Here is a 23,238-nt window from a genome sequence, read left to right on the forward strand (position 1 = left end):
TTTAAAAATACCTAATTTCAGAGCATACTAAAATAAATTTTCTTGTATTTTTTGTTAGAAATAAAAAAATTATGAGCAACTTCACTACTCAATAATACATTTTATGAATAACCTAAAGGGCATTAATATATTCCCCATCATTTTAAAGTGAAGAAAAAAGTTCTAAAAAGTAGTAAATAAGTACACTATTAACAATTTTTTAAATTGCAAATATGCTCTTTTATCATATCTTTCAAAGTTTTGGTTAGAATTACTATTTGTTGTAAAATTAAAATAATGAGGGAAATACAACAAATTTCTTCTTCCTTCCTTTAATCCCACTAGATATTAGAGAACTACTATTGATAGGTAGTCTAGACCAGTGGTCGGCAAACTACGGCTCGCGAGCCACATGCGGCTCTTTGGCCTCTTGAGTGTGGCTCTTCCACAAAATACCACGTGTGGGAGGGAGCGCACGTATAGTGTGATTGAAACTTCATGGCCCATGCGCAGAAGTCGGTATTTTGTGGAAGAGCCACACTCAAGGGGCCAAAGAGCCGCATGTGGCTCGCGAGCCGCACTTTACCCACCACTGGTCTAGACTCTCCTGTGTGCTGCAGCACACACTGCAAGAATGTTTAAAACATGCAATGCTTGACTGTTTATTTAGTCAGGGGCACTGACCTCTTTTCCCTTAGATTTTCAAATTTAAAAAAATGACAACAGCCAATATAACAATAGCCGTCTGGTGGGAATTAATCAAAATTATATCTTTTTTTTTTGTCAGATCAGCAAAAAATAAATTTTTTGGTGTGCCACAGAATTTTAGCAATTAGTTTTTGTGTGTCATGAGATGAAAAAGATTGAAAATCGCTACTATAAAATATCAAAAAGAGGGAGGTTCTCTTTTAGCAGTTCTACAGCTAAATATTTTCCAAGGTAATATATTTCTATCTATCAATTAATAAGCATTTTAGTAGTGTTTCTTTTACCTTTTTCCTATTGACTTTTTAAACTACATTTATATAAAGATCAGTAATAAAACAAAATACTTCATTTTCCAATTATAATTTCATTTTTAGATAGCATTATGCTCTCTTATGTGTTCATACAATTGCAAAATAATTTGAATAACACAAATATAAATCCCTAGAGCCAGTTAGGGTGGAAACATTAAAAAATTACAAACCTTGTAGGTGTTTAGACTCCATTTTCTAACAAGTTCTAACTTTTCCATTGCAGGATTTTTAATTTCATCTGCTAAAATAACTGGTCCACTTTTTGTCTGTGTTCTCTGGCCACCTGCATGATCATAAACACAAAAGATAAAAACACAAACCAGGTAATGACAAGAAGGGAAAACAAAACACTGATGCTGTTCAAATTAAACTACTTATGCATTTAAAAAAATGAGAAGGTTCCCACAAACTGAAGGTCTACAACTTCCTGGGATCATTGAAGATAATTTCCTAACACTTAAAAAATATTTCTATTAAACACAAATGCCATGTGGTTAGCTTGTCATCTTCTTTAAAAAAAAAAAAAAAAAAGCTGCAATCAACCTTCTTTTCTAAACAAGTGTGTTTTACTGAAGAAAAATACAATTTCCACAATTAATCTTATAACCTAATGACCCTAAAAAAACTTTGTCAGTAAAAATCTGAAAGGCCACATACCCTCACACTGTGATCTCCTTTCACTGTACTATGTAAACCGAACAACAATAGAATGTTACTATAATCCTGGAGGATTTAAAAAATACAGTTCAAACTTCAATCATTAAAAATATCTTACCATCAGTATGAAAGGCTGGGTTAAAACAAGACCTACATTGTACCTCTTTTTCTTAAGAGACACCCCCTCCTCCACCAAAAAAAGCCATAATTACTAAAGGCAGTCTGATGCCCTGACATAAAAAACAACTCAACAATTATCTAATTCTTAGCTGAAAAATATTTTTCAAAAAAGAAAATATTTAATAAACATTTACGATACTAATGACTTGGGATAAAAACTTTATAATAATTTTAGAAGAACAATGAAATAAGATAAAAGGCTATAAGATATGGTTTAAAAAATTAGTCAGCAAAAATTTTTCTCACTCCTATAGCCAGACCAGCTTTTACCACATAGCTTTACCATAATCTAAAATAAAAAATGATTTATATAAAATAAGACATTTAAGAATTTACCAAATTCTCATAGAAACAAAATACAAAATGTTAACATGACATATAAAAAGAAATATGGTGTTCAATTTTTTTCCTATTTTCATAGTCCAGAAATATTAAAGTGCAGAACAAATTTAGTGCAAAGAAATGGGTTTTTCCCAAGTATTTTTTATTGGGCAAAACTAGTAAATTACATAGTATTTTGTTATAGTCTGCAAACTATCTGTAAGCTGCGGCTGAAAATAGGAAGACATATGACCCATTCCAAACAATGAACAACCCAACTGTTGAAGACACCTTTCTTGTTTAACTAGAAAACAGAGAGCAGAGCTGCAAAGTTGAAAGTTTAGGATCAAGTAAGTGAACCTACATTTCCCAGAACAAAGAAAGGATGATTTAAAAGGAATCAAAATTTACAATGTTTTTAAATCTTAAAGTGAATTAAATTTCAGGTATGAGATACAGTTTAATAACTTTTAAAAGCCAGAAAGATATGTATGGCTAGAATGATCATTTCCCTTATTGCTAAGAAAGAAAGAGAAAGAAAAAGCAGCAGCCACTAAAAAAAGTCAGAATAACACACACCTAAGAGTATTAAGCAAGTGATTATGAAACTGAGTGAATTAGTTTAGCTTCAGCAGTAGCAAGAAGTGCTTTATCCAATGAGTGCAGTGAATACCTGCGGGAACAATTAAATCACTTCCTTGTTGAGCCAGTTGACTAGCTGCAACCCTGCTAGGAGACATAACAGATGGCAATGGTGGTGCTGAGGGACCTGAAAAGGATAGACATTTAACTGTGAAAATCCTTTTCCTCCTCCACATATAGCACATTTTTAATATAGATTTACTAACATTGCCTTTAAAATATTCAAAAACTAGTATCAAAAACTGGAATTAATAGCCTGGCTGGTGTAGCTCGGTGGTTGAGCATTGACCCATGAACCAGGAGATCATGGTTTGATTCCCAGTCAGGGCACATGCCCAAGTTACAGGCTTGATCCCCAGTAGGGGCATGCAGGAAGCAGCCAGTCGATGTTTCACTATCCTTCTCCCTTCCTCTGTCTAAAGTAAATAAAAAACACACCTGGAATTAATATATTTGCTTTCTTGCAGGAATGAACTAAGTAATAAATGGATGTGAGCAGGTTGAGTTCCTGAATAAATTTTTCATTGAACTCTTAAGACCAAACAAGACACATAACTATCAGAAGAAACTTGGTAAGAGCATGTCTAAACAGAACTTTACCTGGACTCTGCTTTTTAAAAATAAATTACTAGAATGGAATTAAAGTCCCATAACTGAATGATTTAAAACTTAAGTAAATATTTTATTTATTTATTAAATCCTCACCCAAGGACATGCTGGGGTGAGGGGGGAGATACAGACAGACAGACATCGATGTGAGAGAGAAACATCAGTTGGTTGCCTTCCATATGTGACCCAACCAAGGATCGAACCTGCAACACGGATATGTACCCTGACCTGGAATCGAATCAGGAACCTTTTCAGTGCATGGGACAACACCTGACCAACTGAGCCACAATGCCCAGGGCAAGAAAACACATTTTTACACCTAAATATTTACATGGTTTTATTTTCTTTCACTCATGAGAAAATGAAAAAACACTTTTAAAAGGTTGTTAGGGGCAAGAGCATTACAAAGAATGCAACTTTGTCCTTTATATTAAAAATACACATATATATGTGATGTGTGCAAAAGAATTACCACAGCAAGTCTAATTGCTTATTCTTAAAAAGACTAGCTCATAAGACTGGCCTTTGGATGGTGTCTGGGAACTTAAATTTGGTTAAGATTCCAACCATTCCCAGAATGGTAAAACAGGCTCACTGTGCCTAAACTATTTACATAATGTATCTATGTTAGACACCTGCTTTCCTTCTGGGAGCCTGGAATATTGGTACATGCTAGGCAGAGGATCCTATGGAGCAATCTCCAGTAAAAATCCCAGGCACTGAGTCTCTAATGAGCTTCCCTGTTCAGTAACACGTGTGTCACAACTCTGCTGGGGGAATTAAACATGGCCCATGTGACTGCAATGGGAGAAGGCCCTCTCAAGCTTATGCCTACTTTCCTCAGACTTCACCTCAGGCATCCTTTACCTTTGCTAACTGTGCTTGGTATTCTTTTGCTGAAATAATCATAACTCAAGGAGTCCCTTGAGTCCTCTTAGCAAATTACTAAATCTTACAGTGGTCTTGGAGATGTCCTATACAACATGTATAGTTGGAAAAAATAAAAGTTTTATTTTCCTAATTGCTTTGATATAGAAAATATGTATTTATACAAATCAATATTGACTAATAGCTATATATTTTGTGCTTATAAGCAAAAATCATTTAAATCTGCATTTTGATATAATTTTTGAGTTTTTATTTCAGTAATTTAAAACCAATTCCTAAGAGAGCACAAAGGGGGATAAAACAGTGGTTCTCAACCTGTGGGTCACGACCCCTCTGGGAGTCGAACGACCCTTTCACAGGGGTCGCCTAAGACCATCGGAAAACATATACAATTACATATTGTTTTTGTGATTAATCACTATGCTTTAATTATGTTCAATTTGTAACAATGAAAATACATGCTGCATATCAGATATTTACATTATGATTCATAACAGTAGCAAAATTGCAGTTATGAAGTAGCAACGAAAATAATTTTATGGTTGGGGGTCACCACAACATGAGGAACTGTATTAAAGGGTCGCGGCATTAGGAAGGTTGAGAACCACTGGGATAAATGGTGATGGAAAAATAAAATAAACAAAACAATTCCTATATAATAATCAGTGAAATCATGCACACCGATCTATTTCTATGAAGACTACTACTAAAACAATTCCTAAATCATTAAATTGAAGAGAAAAAGGAATATGCTTATAATTGGTGTTTTATCATTGAATTAAAGGGCTCAATTCTTATGCTTTTTAATAAAGGTAGCATTTGAAGACCTCCCATCCTCCACCCCAGCCATCTTTAAAAATACATGGGCTCTTACCTTGATATGCTCCTGCTTCAATAACCCCCTCTTTGGTACTGTCAAAGCCATGAGATGTAATTTGGGTTTCTGAGAGACCAAGTCCAGCTGGTAATGAATGCTTCAAATCCTTAGCAATGTTGGAATAAAAAAGAAAATCTTTGTGAAAATCTCATACCACATTAACAGTTTAGGATAATTGTGTTCTTTTAATCACATATTAAACTATTTTTCTCTCTACTATGTAGTATTCCCTTATGCTGTCACAGCATTCTTTAACGATGTATAACAGCAGCAAACTCAGCAAGATTTGCTATTAAGAGATACAAATTACTTTCATTATTCTAGATCTAAGTAGTAGGAAGGTATTAAAATTCAATTTTGAATTTTCTAATTTATTGATATATCAGGAAAATCATTTTAGAGAACAGAATTAAGATGACTAAAAAGGCCTATCTAATATTAAAAATTGACTGATGTGTAATATAATCATAATGAGTCTGGCTAATGCTCAGTATAAACAAATCATCCACTTGCAATATTAATTTTCAAGGTTAGCTCAGTAAACAGGGCTTCTCTGACTTCAAACAGTGTGAAAAAAAGAAAATTTCTTGCTCATTAAATTTACATTAAGCAAATTAGCTATAATTGGAACTTAACCTAACAAATATTCAAAATCAGCCTTATAGCAAAAAAGAAGAAAAGAAGAAGAAGGAGAGAGAGAGAGAGAGAGAGAGAGCGCCAAGAGGCATAGATTTCTAATTAAAAGTCCTCTCTTTCCTTTGGCTAGAATATGAGGAATTATCTAATTTTCATAATCAGATTCTATTAATAGATCTTATTGGTTTTCCACAATAATGACAAGTTAGTGATGCACTAAAAAGGTAAATGTCTTTAAAATTATTTCCTAATATTCTACCCCACTACATACAATGTACAGTTATACTTTGAAAAGTCAGAACATTTTGAGTTTTCCAATTTGCAAATTCAAAACTTAACACATATAGTCTCTCATAACTAACAAGTGTTGAGAGGGTTTTTCTTGAGAAGCTTATTAATTTTGCCTGGGCAATTACTTGTTTGGTATGGTGGACCTAAATAACTGAGATCAATTCTCGTCTTAGGTGATTTATCAAACAGCATCTGACACAGGTGATGTTCTCTCCTTGTTAAACTTGCATTCCCCAAATTCAGGGCACTCTTGATCTTCCTCTGATATGTCCTATTGTCTCCTTCACTTATTACTCCTCATCTCCCCAACCTCCAAATCCTAGAGTGCCTGAGGGTTCAGTCTGAGGACTTTTTCTCCTATACTAATTTCTCTGGTGATCATATTGATTTTTCTGGCTTTGAACATCATCTATACATTGACAACTACAAATTTATGTGTCTTACTGGGCCTCTCTCTTTAACTCCAATATTCTAACCACATTTCCACTTGGATTTCAAATAGGCATCTCAAACTTATATGTCCCAAACTGACTGATTATACACTACCCGCTCCCCCCTCCCCCGCCCCGGAAAAAAGAGAACAAAACAAAATAACACCACCTATAGTTTTCACTCCTTTTAGTTTATGGCATCTCTTTTACCAAAAGCTTAGCCAAAAATCTTAGGACTTATCTTTGACTCTCCTTTTTATCTCATATCCACATCCAGACAATCATCAGATGCTATTAGATCTACTCTCAAAATATATCCAGGATTAAACAAACTCTCTCCACTTCCACTGATTCCACTCTAATATAAGCTAGTATAATATTTCACCTGGATTATTCCAAGAGCCTCCCAACTGGTCTGCCTGCTTCTGTCCATGACACATGGCTCTAACTTCTCAAATCAACCAAAGGTATCCCCTATTAAAACGCTCTAACAGCCCCCAATCTCACTTGACTTAAAACCCAGATCATTAAATGTTCTCAAGGGGTTACATGATTTGAGGTCATCTCCTACTAGCCTCTCAGGCTTGCAGCCACACTGTTCTTCAAAAACAATAAACCTACCTCTATTTCAAGACCTTTGTACTGCTGTATTTTTCTTCCGGAATGCTCCTCTACCAGATATCCATAGGACTTGCTTCTTTAGCCAGAGATGCTTCTCTCCAACAATGTATAAAATAGCAACTCACATAAATTTCACACTGTAACCCCCTATTCTGTTTTATTTTTCTCATAGCAGTTATCACTAAGAAATATATTATGTGCATATTTATTTTTTCTCCCCTCACTATACTGTAAACTTCATGAGAGCAGGGAGGTTGCCCATTTTGTTTGTGCTATATATTTAGCACCTTAAATAGTGCCCAGGATTTAGTAGATGTTCAATAAATATTTGTTGAATAAATAAATGAATTTGTTGAGTGAACTAAAGGATTTATGACTCAACATCATTAGATTAAGAAGCTGCCACAGCAATAGATTTATTTTCAAATTTAATTTAATGAGTATTTGCTTACTCTTACTATATGTTAGACTTTCTGGGAAAAGAAAAAAAAAAGATATAGTTCTTGCCTGACTGGAGAGACAAGATATACAAACATTAACGTAAAAGTTGAACTTAGTACCAAACTAAAGACAGTAAGTATCAGAGGACTTCAGAACAGGGACTAAGTCCATGAGAACTAACTAGAAAAGAAGGAAGTACTGCCTGAGCTCTGAAACACAAGGATTTATTTACAACTGGAACCAACATTTGATGAGTACCGCCTTCAGGACAGCCACTGCTTTGGACACTACAAACACAGCCGTATAGGAAACTAAAGTCTCTGCCCATATTACTCACATGGGGGGGCGGGGGGAGGGAGGAGACTGATAGTAAACAAATACTTGTATAATAATATATTAGGTAATAAAAAGTTCTGGAAATACGCAGGACTCAATAAGGGGTTTTTTTGTGTGTGTGTGTGTTGTTGTTGTTGTTTTTAAAGGCAGGATGACAGAGACCCAGAGTAATAGGCAGAGGGTACTACTTTAAGCGGGGCACTCTGGGAAGGTCTGAGGACGTAAAATGGGGGCAGAATGCTGGATAAAGAAGTGAGAGAGTGAGCCATGTGGCTATGTGGAGAAAGGACTATGACTTAAAAGGTAACAATGATGTTCTATTTCTTAATTGAATGTTAGAAAAGTAGGTATTCACTGTACTCTGAATTCACTTCATCGAAATATAATTCTCATGCCATAAAATTTATTTAGAGTTGTATAGCCATCACCACTAGTTTTAGAACATTTTCATCACTCCAAAAAGAAACTCTGCACCCAGTAGAAGCTAGTTTCATTCCTACCTTTCCCCAGCCCCTGAGAACCACTAATCTCCTTTCTGTTTCTATGGGTTTGCTTATTCTGGACAGTCATATAAATGAAATCACATAGTATCTGTCTTCTAGCATACTGAGTTCAAGGTTCATTCATATCGTAGCATACAGGGTGGGGCAAAAGTAGGTCTACAGTTGTGAATATGTGAAAGACAGTGTTTATTCTTGTTTGATTATTTATTAATTATTGTATTATTTTCCATATGAACAATTGTAAACCCACCTTTGACCCATCCTGTACATCAGCAGTTCATCTTTTTTAAAAAAAATATTTATTTCATTGATATTTTTTCAGAGAGGAAGGGAGAGGGGGAGAGAGAGAGAAACATCAATGATGAGAGATAATCATCGATCAGCTGCCTCCTGCACGTCCCCCACTGAGGATCGAGCCCGCCACCCGGGCATGTGCCCAACTGGGAACTGAACTGTGACCTCCTTGTATATAGGTCTGTACTCAACCACTGAGCCACACCGACTATGCAGCAGGTAATTTCTTTTTATGGTTGAATAATATTCCATTGTATGGGTATAGCACATTTTGTTTAACTATTCATCAACTGATGGATCATCATTTGGACTGTTTCCACTTTTTGACTATTACAAATAATGTTGCTCTACATGTTTAGTGTACATGTTTTTGACTAAGTTATATGGCAATTCTATGTTTAACCTTTTGAGGAACTGCCTATCTTCCAAAATGGCTGTACCATTTTACATTCCCCAAAGCAATGTATGAGCATTCTAATTTCCCCACATCCTTATTATTATCTATCTTTTTCATTATAGCCATCCTACGAAGTAGCATCTCAGTGTAGTGTTGATTTGCATTTCCCTAATGACTAATGACGTTTAGCATCTTTTCATGTGCTTATTGGTCATTTGTATATCTTCTTCAGGGAGATTTCTATTCAAATCTTTGGCCCTAGTTTTAGTTGGGTTATTTATCATTTTACTTTGTAAGACACAAATCCTTTATCATATATATGATTTATAAACATTATTTCTGTGGGTTGCCTTTCGCTTTCTTCTTCATGATGTTCTTAGGATCCCAACAGTTTCACAAATTAATAAAGTCAAATGTATCTATTTTGTTGTTGTTGCTTGTGCTTTTGGTATCACATCTAAGAAACTAAAGTGCCTAATACAAGGTCGTTAAGATTCACATCTATGTTTTTCTTCTAAGAGTTTGATAGTTTTAGCACTTACCATTTAAATCTTTGATCCATTTTGAGTTAAGAACTAAAACAACATACAAATGGCACAGAGGTCCAAAAAGTTGTATTTACTGTATTCTTGGAACTTACCTGAGAGAACAATACTTATTTGAATTCTCTGCCCTATTACAAAAATGTGTAAATTTCCAAAAAAGAGATATAATAATAACAGTAGTTGGAAAGAGGGGAATTAGTAATTGGTTGAACAGTAAATACAATGGCTATCCCTGATCACCTGCGTTTTCAAGAAGTTACAGGGACACCTTCCATTTTTTCATACATGGCCTCCAGAAGAAACAACTTCTAGTTGTCTGAGGATATTACATCTCACCCAACAGTCTCCCAGGGGCCCTTTATTCAACAAACAAAAGTGCTTCCAGAAAAAAAAACACCCATGTTCTTTATATAAAACAGATGTAAAATCTGAAAAGCACTTAGGCCTCCCTGTGCCTAAACTGTTAAACAGAAGGATTCTAACCAAAAGAGGAACAAATGGGTCCATTCACATTCTGAATGGAGTTACCATTTTGACAGTAGTCTGGCAGCTAAGTGAAACACAAAATAATATGTATTATGTGAGAGGAATAGATGACTTGTGACATTACAGTATTTTATAAGCTTGTTGATTTTTTTTTTATAAAATATATATTCTTTAAGTAATATAATTTAACCTCATACTTCACAAGAACTTAAAATGTGTCTTTATATTAGCCTTCCCATTTTCTAAAAAAAAGTATCTCAGTTATAAGGCTGTGCCTAACTTAGTAACATTTTAAGTATCTGCTACTGTATTCACTCCTATAGTTTCCGGAGTACATTTGAGAGACAATGAGCCCATTCATAACCCACAACATAAAATCCCTTATTTGCATTTTTATGTCACTGACATTCAACTCAAAGTTTAAGACTTTGCAAAGCTGTGCTTAATTATTGTACAATAAAGTGGAATAAACCTGAAGTTAACTTTCTATTCAAGCTATGAGGATAGTGCTACAGTATTTAATAGTTTTTAAAAATAAATTTTCAAATAATTAAGCTAAAATAAAATAACATGCTTTGGACAATAAAGTTTCATGTATACTTTAAATCCTTTTCAAAAGATAAAAAATGACACTTGTAATAACATCTTCCATAAAACTGTAAGGGATGCTCATTTCAAACCAAAATAATTTGCCTCCGTTTTGCATATTTTAACTGAGGTAAGACAAGAATGAGATTAAAAATGTTTAAGTTTAGAACTTATAATTTAGCAGGTAATCTGCTTTTGAACTAAATTTAGTACAAGACCAACACATAAAGAACACAAAATGTTCAGCAAATTTGCCTTAAAATATACATCCTTAAGAAGGTACACAACACTACAAGAGGTAAGCAGAATTACAGATTTATTAATTACTTGGGGTGAGGAGAAATCTTGAATAAAGGAGTGACTCTCAAAACATATACTCTAACTACCAACAATCTGTAAGAATTCTCCAATAAGTTCTATAAATTACAGAACTCTCTTCTCCCTTAGTTTCTTTGCACTATATTCTCCCAGTTTTCCTCCTATCTACATCTTTAAAAATGGCTTGGTGCTCTTTAATGGTTCTAGTTCAGGGGTGGGCAAACTTTTTGACTCGAGGGCCACAGTGGGTTCTTAAACTGGACTGGAGGGCCAGAACAAAAGCATGGATGGAGTGTTTGTGTGAACTAATATAAATTCAAAGTAAACATCATTACATAAAAGGGTACGGTCTTTTTTTTCAATAGTTTTATTCATTTCAAACTGGCCGGATCCGGCCCGCGGGCCGTAGTTTGCCCACGGCTGTTCTAGTTTCTCTACAAGAGAAAAGTCCTAAGTCTTGCTTCCCTTCCTCCCTTGGTGTCCAAACTATCTATTTAATTGTCTCCCTTGTTTCTAGACGTGTCACTCCTGAAATTCACTCTTTAAAACTGTAGGCCAAGACAACTTCTACAAAGCAAATCAGACTGAGACACTTCTATTTTTATGTCATTTAGGGCTGCTCTCCATTTACCTTTTAGATAAAAGTCCATACTCCTCAACATAGTTTTAAGGTTTTTCAGGATCTGGTCCCTACTTGCCTCTCTGCCTGCCTCATTTCTTACACATCTGCCCCCATATTCTCCACTTGAACAATAGTGAATTTTTAATGTTATGGTCTTACACCTTTTTCAGGGCTTTAGAGTTGCCTCTAAAGGGGGAACATCTTCACTCTCTTCATCTAGCTAGCTCATCCTTCAGATTCAGCTTGGATAGCAATTCCTCAGGTGATCTTTCCATATTCCTCCTACCAGTTCCCAGACCATGATATACCTGGCCTAGCATATCACTTCACATGGTAAAATTAATTTGTCTACATCCTCTTTCCCTGTTGGTTGTACACTCACTAAGGCCAACCAAGGTTGCGTATCAACCTTGTTTCCCTTTATTATTTCTAACATCTAGCAGATATAAAACTAATACTTCATTTACTAAGTAATTTTCTCAATTTAAACATCCCATCTCATTCTTCAAAATGGGTAAAACCTTCCAAAGCATTTACATAATATAACTGTTAAAGAAAAAAATTAAAAAACTATGTTAAATGTTCTGTGAATTTTGATAATTTAAAATTTCCCTCTGCTGTTTTAATGGTTAGCTGCCTATAAGGAATATCTGCCAGAAGCAAAGCTATTATTCAAACAGACCTCCACATCCCCAATTCTACTGTAAACGAACTGCAACACCCTTAACCTCCTCATAGTGTTCTGAACCCTTTGCATGTTATTGGGCACACTTTCAGGGAATGATTCTATATGTTCAGTTTGTAATTCCTTCCAAACTGATTATAAGGTGTCTCTACTGAATTTTCATAGCTCATCAAAAACATAGTCTACTAATGGCAAGGTATATAGTTTGTTGCTTTATTTTTTAAATACAAATTATAAAATATGTAAAACAAAAAAAGTCAAGTGCATGAGCCTGCCTACCTATGTTGATGCAGAATGACTGGTTGTAGTAATAACAACCTGTAAAAGTGTATGATTTTCACCCCCTCCGTATACTTATAGAAAACCTAAAGTTGGTAGTTTGATTCAGGTTTGGTAATTTGTGAACAAAGAGCCAACAAAAATTGAGGGCAGATAAAAGATATGCTAGACTAATCCAGTACAACCCAACCTACACTTTAGTCTCATATTTCATTAACCTCTTCATCCCTAATGTCTCTCACCTTTCAGGCCCTATCTACTCAGTCAACTGGAACTCCCATGGCCACTCTTTGGACCATGTCATCAGTCAGGAAGCAACACCACTGGAGTCTTAAGTCTAATGCTGCTGAATTCATTCAAAGACTATCAATGGGAAAATTTGTATGTATCTACATTCAAAATATTCCTGCTAGAGATAAAAAACTTACTCATGACAGCATTTGTATATAAATAAAGGCACAAACTATGGATTATAATGAAGATAGATAAGACTTCAGCCTTTCATTAAAAAGTATATTTATTCATAATTTTTAACAGCAATCCCAATCCAGAATTAATTTAATAGATGTGTATATAATAACACATTTTAAAACTTATTTTTGGTAAAAGTAGTAAGAATATATTTTATACTGGAAAAGTAAATATTTAAAATCAATCTAGGTTTGCATGGTTTAAACAACGAAAACATTTGCAAACCATCTGCCATACCTCTTAAGGGCCCAAGATACACATTTGGTAAAAACTATATATTATGAAGACATACTCATTACCTGCTATTCAAACTCTAGGGTAGGATGACTGAAGTAGAAAACATGTTAAAATTTAAGTCCTTATACTGGAATTAATTCCTTTATCGAGCAACTACTGTTAACCAGAACAGTGTTGTGTGCTACACACTATCTCTGCCCTAAAGGTGATTCCAATCTCTTGGGAAAAGTAGTGAGACTTGGGGATCTCAAAGGTACTCCCACTTAACTAATATCCTGTGATTTAACTCAAAACTTGCAGACCAGGAGTTTTTAAGACCCAGGGAACCTAAGGATCCAAAGATAGGATTTAGGGGGGTGCTAAACTCCCTAAAATTGAATATAAAACTTGGTATCCTATGTATATGAAAATTTTTTCTAGAGGAAAAAGTCCATAGGTGAAAAAACCTAAATTGTGGATTTTAGTTTTGGGCCAACCACAAGAAGTTTCCTTTTAGCTATACCTATTAAGGTAATTTCTCTAAATCTGCCAAATATAACTTAATTTACAAGAAATTTTACCATATGAAGCTAATATTTGCTTTTTCTCTTTATTTCATGCAACAAATTGCACATTTCTACTCTAATATTGTGGCCAGTAGTATAACAATAAATTATAATACGCAGTTACAAGTCAAAGAGTAATTTGTACTCTTAGAGATGAACTTTTCTAATCTCCAAAAAATACAAATTACCTTTTATTAAAAAGCAAAAATATTTTTGCTCCAAATAAACTGCAATAATATTAAGATCATTATCCTATGCCTCTCATCTTAATAAAAGAGTAATAAACCTCAAAACATTAACAGATGTTAAAGTGCTGCCAGAGAATCCCTATTACAGGTTCATACATTAAAATCTCTATGTGAATATGAAGACTCTAACCAGAGCCTCTCTTAGATCAGAATAAAAAGGGAAATCAAATGAAAAATGAAAGATGAGACAAAAAAAAAAAAAAAAAAATTTGTAATTTCACTGCCTGTGCCACAGTGACACCAACAGGCCAGCTAAGTTATGACAACTTAATGACAGTCTTCATTTTATACAAGACTGTATTTTTTAAAGTGCATTATGCAGTATCCATTAAATAAAAGCCATTATATAATTTTAGACAGCAAATATGTATGAAAGGAAGATGTATATAAGTAAAATACCGCAGAAAAGTGGTCATGATCCAGTTTTACATGAAATCTTTCTTGGCCCATAAAATATGGTCTACTGGTAATAAATACACTTTAACATTTTCATAAACTTTTATTAAAATAGAAATGTGGATGAGATTAAATGCAATTTCCCTTTTATTGATCAGAAAATACTAAAGGGAAAGTGTGCCAAAATGTAGGAAATACAGGGTGGGCACAAGTTGGTTTACAGTTTTGAGTATGCAAAACAGAGCTTATTCAATATATATATATTGATTGATTTCAGAAAGGAAGGGAGAGGGAGAGACACAAACATCTGTCTCTGATCAGAGAGAATCACTGATCAGCTGCCTCCTGCACAACCCCTACCGGGAATCGCATCATGACCTCCTGGTTTACTCAACCACTGAGCATAGTGGCCGGGCTAGAGTTAATTTATAATATTAATACTTAATATTATTATCGTATTATTTTCCATACAAACAACTGTAAAGTTACTTTCCCCCCAACCCTGTATATGCCTAATAGATCCTGAGTGTAATTTATTCAACATAGTCAAAAGCTGCTTTTAAAATACTATATTTTACTCATGGTAAAAGGGATCACACGGCCAATTTTTATACTATTTAAAGCATACTAAATATGTAAGAAACTCTCATCATGCATGTATTTTTCATAAGAGCAGGTAAAAATGGAAACAAGTTTTATGATGTTGGATTTCTTTTAGGGAGGTGAAGTGCTGGTTGAAGTGCATTGTTGCTTCTAAGGAGCCTTTCCCAGTTTTAAAATTACATCCAAGTAGGGAAGACCTTCAGGACATCTCCTTTTTTCTCTTACCTCTCAGTAGAAAGTGAAATAGCACTGCAGGGGAATCTCCAAAAAAAGAACTTGACATGAACAAATGAGTAAACTTATAAAGCAGTAAGTTAACCAGCTTTGACTTCATAAGCAAAGAACTCATACAGAGGCAAGTTTTTCCCCACTCCTGGGACATTGGCAATGTTCGGAGACATTCTGCTTGTCACAACAGGAGGGTGCTACTGGTATTTGTAGGAAAAGAACAGGGATCCTACATGCACAGGCCACAACAAGGAAATTAATCTGGTCCAAAATGCTGATAGTGCTGAGATTGAGAAATTCTGATCTAAAATATCACCTGTTAAAGTATTTTATTCTTAAACATATGAAATAAAGAGAGCTCCATTTAAACTGTAAAATGATAATATAATTATCATTTTCAAGAATATGAAAACTATATTTTACAAGTTATTTAAAGTTGTACACATGTACCAAATAACATAAAAAGGGGTATTTAATGAAAATAGCTCCAGAAATAGTAGCCATCACTATCATTTCTAGGACTATATTCAACATATTACTTACTTTATCCCATTTAATGTTAATATCCCTACGAAAGTAAGATTCTCATTTACAGATATTAGAAAGCAAAAATGAGGAGATTAAATAAATACCTGCCCAAGGTTTCAACACTAGAAATTGCATAACTGACATTTAATCCCAGATCATCTGCAAACCCATGGTGTTGCCATTAAAATGCATTACATTTCAATTTCAAATGAAAGGCAGACTAAAATTTAAAGCAGCCCTAATTTCATTTTTCACTGAGTCAAGCATGTTTTTTGAAAGTTAACTTTAGAAAAGTGAACAGCAAAGTCAAAAGCAGTCTACTTAGGAATTATGTACTAAGGACACATAAAAAAGAGATCAGACAGTGCCAATGTTTAAAAGGATAACCTAATGTTAATATTTTTTCTTATAGCAAACAAAATTAAGTACTTTTATAAAGTTACTACAGGCCCGGTGCACGAAATTTGTGCCCCAAAGGGCAGAGAAAGGGGGCTGGTCCTCAGACGGGCCTGCATCCTCTCCCAATCTAGGACGCTTCCACCGCCAGTCACCTCCCAGTCGGGGGCAGCTCCTGCATTGAGTGTCTGCCCCCCGGTGGTCAGTGTGTGTCATAGCAACCGGTCATTCCACAGTTCAGTCGATTTGCATATTAGGGTTTTATTATATAGGACAGGGGTGGGCAATTCCTGGCACGCATGCCAAACATGGCACGCCAGTAACTTTTGCTGGCATGCAAAACCCTCTCTTATAATCTTCCATTTACAATTTTTTTTTTTTTAAGAGAAGTAAGCTTTATTTCCTTGTTTCTCAAATAGACTTGGCTGAGCTGGTTGCTTTTTGGTAATTAATCAAAGAGACCAAATTCCATATCCTCATCTGACTCCTCCGACTCTTCCTTTGCTTCAACCTTGGCTGGGGCTGCAGCAGCAGCAGGAGCAGTAGTGGCCACAGGGGCAGCAGCCACAAAAGCAGATGGATCAGCCAAGAAGGCCTTGACCTTTTCAGCAAGTGGGAAGGTGCAATCAGTCTCCACAGACAAAGCCAGATCTCGCTTATACCCATTGATAATAAAATGGGGTACTGATGCAACTGTTGGGTAACCAATGTGAAGGCGTATGCTGGCAACACTGCGGACACCCTCCAGGAAGCGGGAATGCAGTTTCCTCTGTGATGTCAAGCACTTCCGGGTTGTAGATGCTGCCATTGTCAAACACCTGCTGGATGGTCAGCCCATAGGAGAAGGGGGAGATGTTCAGCTTGTTCAGCAGTGTGGCTTCGCTGGCTCCCACTTTGTCTCCAGTCTTAATCAGCTGTTCATCCCTCAGTGCCCCTGGAGATTTTAGTGGTGATGCCTAGAGCCTGGAAGAAGGAGCTCTTCTCTGGCCCCAGACCAGTGTTCTGGGCTGGCACAGTGACTTCACACGGGGCAATGGCACCAGCACGGGCAGCAGCTGGCACCTTATTGGCCAGCAGCATGTCCCGGATCTCAGTGAGGTCCTCCTTGGTGAACACAAAGCCCACATTCCCCCAGATCTGAGGCAGCAGTTTCTCCAGAGCTGGGCTGTTTTCCAGATGTCCTCGGATGGCCTTGCGCCTCATGGTGTTCTTGCCCATCAGCACCCCAGCCTCCCGCGGAGGGACATGCGGACCTGCTGCATCTGCCTGGAGCCCACACTGTCTGCTCCACAATGAAGCATTTTGGATAATCATCCGGAAGTTGGATGATCTTAAGGAAGTAGTTGGACTTCCAGTCGCCCTGTCTTCCCTGGGTATCACGGCAGTGCGTCAAGGATTGCCACGCAGGGTTTAAAGACGATGTCACTCCCACAAGGACGCCTGGCGAGAGCTACAATATTTTTTCTTAATATCGACTTTTTTATTTTTCAGATAAATTCAGTGTAGGTGCATCTTAGATAAATAAATAATTTTACATAACAGGTTATCTTAAAGATGATAGACATGGATTGACGAAAGAGGGGAAGAGCAATTTCTATGCCTCTGCCTTAACTCTCCCTGCCTTCCTAGATCCGACCAGTGTTTTGGTTTCATCCACATATGCTTGTGAATCTTTGTTCTCAGTGATGAATTTTGTTAAGTCTCGTAATTGGAGTAGCCTGACGGATGAAAGTAGCAGCTCATGCATATCTCTGAAGGTCACGAAACATAAACCTGATGTAAAATATCTGTCATCAGTGATGCAGCAGCAAAAGTCCCACTGATAATATCAAACGGAGCCATAAAGTTTTCTGTTGAACTATCAGTGTACATGTATACATTAAAAAATAAATATATTTTTCATCATCATATACTGTGTTTTTGTCGCGCCAATGAATTTTATTATTTCTTCAAGGTTCTTCACATACGTACACCTTAAGAGATATCAAGTAGGCATAACGTTCTCAAAAAATTAGGGTTGGCACGCAGAAGAATTTTGAGTCAGAGATTTTGCTGGTTTTGGCACGCACTCACAAAAAGGTTGCCCACCCCTGATATAGGATATGCCAAAAGTGTCAGACACACTCTTATGCTGTTATCAATAGAATTATTGATAACATCAAAGCCTAAATGCTTACTGGCCTGAGGCTTAATCTTGACAAATCACTATTATGACATACCTAGTCCTCCCTACATGATAAATTAGATTCCTGGTATTTTGGTCAATCTAAGAAAATATTCCTATGTTAAACACTATTACTTTTGTCTCAACATTTAAGGGCTTATCATGATTCTTTATATTAAGAAAAAGAAAAGTGTTTTTACCTTATTAAAGCCATGTTCATGTGAGTCATCAACTTCTCCATTACTAGTCACCGCAATTTCTGCTGCTGAATTTCTGGGAGACTCTTGAGCCATGGTAGACTCCTACAAAAAGGAGGCAAAAAAAAAAAAAAAAAAGTCATAAATAACACCAAATTATAAAAGGCAAAATTCAAAAGACTATATTCATGTTTAAGGGACTTAAAAGCCAGCATTAAAAAAATTAATTTATAATTTACCTAATACTTACATAGTAAACATGATATTAATGTGATAAAAATGCATGTGGCTTTTAAAACTGAACTCAACTTAAATTTTTATATTAAAAACACAAGTTACTAGCCCTAGTTGGTTTGGCTCAGTGGATAGAGCATTGGCCTGCGGACTAAAGGGTCCTGTGTTCGATTCCAATCAGAGGCACATGCCCGGGCTGTGGGCTTGATCCCCAACAGGGGGCATGTAGGAGGCAGCTGATCAATGATTCTCTCTCATCACTGATGTTTCTCTTTCCCGCTCCATTCCTCTCTGAAATCAATAAAAATATATTTAAAACAACAACAACAAAAACTCCCCACAAGTTACTTGTTACAAGTGCCAGGGGGCAATATCTTTGCCTTATAAGTAGTGTTATGATAGACTATCACTTATAACTGGAAAAAATATTACAGAGAAAAACAAGCTTGATTTTTAATTAAACTAAAGCAGCTATACTCTTCCAATTGTATAAAATGGGTTTCTATGCCAGCTTTTATATAAAGTGTTCCCCTGATATAACAAAATTTTTGAAACTTCTATACTAGAAGAATAAATTTTTATACTCTGATTTTACTGCCCTAAAAGTCAAATAATGTTTAAAAATACATCCCTTAATTTTGTAACCACAGAAAATATAAATTTCTTTCAGAAACTAAATATGGTTAATCAATAACAGAACATCAATTATGGTTGGTAAAAATTTTTCTTGCTCCAATCATATGTGATTTAAGGAAACGTTTGGATACAAGCTAAAATGAAAATTTCATATCTGTGAAGAATCTTAAAAATAATATATTTTCTCTTATTTTAAAAATAAAAAAAACTTCAAAGTAAATAGGCTAACAGTTACACTTTTCACAGAGAACAGGTGCCTCTCTCTCTTCACACACATTTAACAATGGTGCCCACTAGAAGAAAGGCCTTAATAGAGAGATATATGTCAGCAACAGAATCAATATCTAACAATATGTGTTTTAATGCTCAGACCTGAATCTAGCTGCTACTCCTGATATCGCATGCACAGAATTACCAAAATTAAATCAAACAACTAAAATAAGAGTGTGAGTGTGTGTGTGTGTGTGTGTGTGTGTGTGTGTTTAATCTATAGGCCTGAACCTACTGCCAAGAACATTAATTAAGGGGATTTTTATAAGCTGTTATTCTATTAAAAGCAAGTGTTAATGCAAATAGTTTTGTGCTCTACTCTCTACTTCTAATAAATATAAAAAGGCTTATTCATATATATCTCACAGACATAATGTTGAGCAAATGAAGCCAGACTCAATGAGTACATACTATATGATTTGATTCAAAAATAAACTAATGTGTTATGATGACTGTAGGCAGAAGCATGGTTATCTCGGGGTGGGGAAACACTAAGTCTTGACTTTGAGGGTGGACTTCTAGTTTCCATTTCTGAATGTAAGGAGCTTAGAAGTTGCCACTTCATCTTAACAACAAGTAAGAAGCAGAACAGACTGAAAAGTCAACAACTCTTCTTGGATTCATAAGCGAGGGGAGAATACAGGGGCAAACTGCTGCCTCAAAATTGCAGAGACAGGCAAATAAAGGGAGTCATGGCTTACCAGAGCGAAGACTCGCCAGTGTAAAAGACCTCAGGAACTAGCTCGGGTAGGGAAACCTGATGAATTGCTGGAGGTTCAGGTATGGACGATTCTGAGCGTTACAACCTCAATAAGGTCTTCCTTATTGGAAGGACCCACAATATTGTGAGTTTTACTGCCAGGAGCTGGGCCAGGTTAGCATAGTAAATACTGGAGAAAAACCCCCTCATCCTTCCAGTGAGGGGAAGAGAAATGGAACTGTTTTTTTGAAATACACCAGAGCACTCTGTTCTTTTTTTAAAAAAAATATATTTTATTGATTTTTCACAGAGAGGAAGGGAGAGGGATAGAGAGTTAGAAACATCGATGCGAGAGAAACATCCATCAGCAGCCTCCTGCACACTCCCCACTGGGGATATGCCCACAACCAAGGTACATGCCCCTGACCGGAATAGAACCTGGGACCTTTCAGTCCACAGGACGACGCTCTATCCACTAAGCCAAACCGGTCAGGGCCAGAGTACTCTGTTCTTAACAAGGCCTACCCCAGGAGAAATCAGAACCTAACCTTCTTGGATACAATCAGTGCCTAACTGATCTGAAGAAGGAAAATACCTAAATCCAGCCCACTCTGACCATCTTGACACACCTAAGAGGGGGTAGAGAAAAATGAGAAACAATTGTGAAGTTCCCAGTCCAGAGGCACAGGTTTGCTAAAGACTAAGACCTAAGCACAGGACTAGAGAATGCGTCCCTCCTCCTACACCTTATCAATACATTGTTAAAGACCTATCAATAGCAGTTCCTTTTACTCAATGTATCATGTCTGGCTAACAAGAAAGAATTACCAGGTCCTCCAAAGGCAAAAAAATAAAACAGACACAATTTGAAGACAACAAAGCAAGCATCACAGCCAGACATGGCAAGGATGTTGAAATTATCAGACCAGAAACTTAAAATAATTATGATTAATATGGTAAGGACTGTAATGGATAAAAGAGACAGCATACATGAAGAGATGGGCAATGTAAGCAGAGTTATAAAAATTCTAAGATAGAATAAAAGTTCGAGATGTGTCTCTCTCACTGTCTCCCCCCACCTTCCCCTCTGTCTGAAAATCAATGGAAAAGGTATCCTGGAGGGATTAACAAAAAAAGAGGGAAAAAAATGAAAAGGCAAACCACAAACTGGGAGAAAATAGATGTAAAATATGAATGTATCTGACAAATGGCTGGTGTTCCAAATATCTCTCTATATAAAACCCTAATATGCAAATAGACCGAATGGCAGAACAACAGAACAACCGGTCGCTATGACATGCGCTGACCACCAGGAGGCGTGCACGGAACATGGCAGGTGTAGGCAGCAGGCAGAGTGCAGAACATGGTGAGAGTTGGCCGCAGCGGGATGGTGGAGCAAGTGAGCCGGGGGGCGCCAGACCAAGGCAGGGTGCAGGTCGGTCGCTGTCATTGGGGTAAGCCTCTGGTGGTTACTGCAAATTCTTTGCTCCCGCCCAGCACTTGCACCTGCTGCTGGCGCCAGCCCTGCTTGCACCCACTGCCAGTGCCCAGCCCCAATCGCTCCGCGCCATCAGCAGGTGTGAGCAGGGCCAGTGCTGTCAGCATGTGGGAGTGGTGGGAGCAGGGCTGCTGGCAGAGAGGGGATCAGGGACCGTGGCAGGAGTGGCCGAGGAGGCTGTAGAGGATGGGCCAAGACCTGCCCCTGTGCCCACCACAGCCTTGCGGCCCACAGTTCCTTTCAAGGTGCATGATTTTGTGCACTGGGCCCCTAGTGTAAATAATAAGAAAACATTTTTATGGCCAAAAATTTAACAAGCACTTCACACACACACACACACACACACACACACACACACACACACACACACAAATGAATGGCAAGTTAATACATGAAAAGATACTCACATCACTAATCATCAAGGAAACGCAATTTAAAACCACAATAAGGAACAACTACAGGGTGTCTCCAAAAAAAAAGTATACACACTTTGAATAACTATTAATTCCAATGGGTCAAATCTAAAAAGAAAGAAACATCAATTGAGCTATCAGCTGTTTAAGTGTGTATACATATTTTAGGGACACCCTGTACATATACCCACTACAATAGCTAAAGTTTAAAAAGGCTGACAATACTAAGTGTTGGTAAAGAGTAATTGGGAACTTGCATACACTGCTGGAGAGAATATTAAAAAGTACTTCATTTTGGAGAACTGCTTAGCAGTTTCTCATAAAAGTCAATATGACTCAGCCATTCTACACCTAAGCATTCACCAGAGAAATTAAAACAAATGTCCTGATTACACTTGTATACATGTATTCATAGCAGCTTTACTCCTAAGAGCCCAAAAATAAAAATAAAATAAAATATGTCCACCAATAGGTTAACGGATAAACAAATTGTGTAATATACATATAACGGGATATTCCTCAGCTGTAAAAAGTAATGAATAACTGATATATGCAATAACTGTTGCTTAATCTCAAAACATTATGCTGAGCTAAAAAAGCCAGACACAAAGTAATACATACTATATCATTCTATTTATATAGAACTCTAGAACATATAAAACTAATCTAGCATGACACATCAGCTATTGCCTGGGGAAAGGGATTAGGTAGGGGAGGATTAACTGTAAAGAGTACAAGAAACTTTAGGATAATGAAAACTTCCGTATCTTGACTGTGATTATGGTTTCCCAAGTTTATGCATTTGTCAAAACTCATCAGAGTGTATCAT

At 36.4% G+C, this 23,238-nt stretch overlaps 1 protein-coding gene and 1 pseudogene across 3 annotated transcripts in view; both read right to left on the minus strand.

Moving 5' to 3' along the window:
* The window catches only part of ARFIP1 (ARF interacting protein 1), an 83,312-nt gene that overhangs the window by 39,709 nt on the left and 20,365 nt on the right, over positions 1–23,238 (minus strand). Inside the window, exons 2-5 of one of the 2 annotated variants that reach the window (XM_081092257.1) lie at positions 18,662–18,763; positions 5,170–5,278; positions 2,830–2,925; positions 1,169–1,281 (exon numbers count right to left, since the gene is read on the minus strand). In XM_081092257.1, the coding sequence (XP_080948383.1) occupies positions 1,169–1,281; positions 2,830–2,925; positions 5,170–5,278; positions 18,662–18,754 (411 nt within the window). In that variant the 5' untranslated portion in view covers positions 18,755–18,763. The remainder of the gene's footprint in view (positions 1–1,168; positions 1,282–2,829; positions 2,926–5,169; positions 5,279–18,661; positions 18,764–23,238) is intronic. The other variant, XM_081092258.1, reaches the window with a different exon arrangement.
* LOC308519903 (putative ribosomal protein uL10-like) lies at positions 16,694–17,574 on the minus strand (annotated as a pseudogene). The gene has a single exon. The product of its transcript is annotated as a putative ribosomal protein uL10-like (transcript).

This window comes from Myotis nattereri (genome assembly GCF_964212035.1).
Source record: "Myotis nattereri genome assembly, chromosome: 5".
NCBI lineage: Eukaryota > Metazoa > Chordata > Mammalia > Chiroptera > Vespertilionidae > Myotis > Myotis nattereri.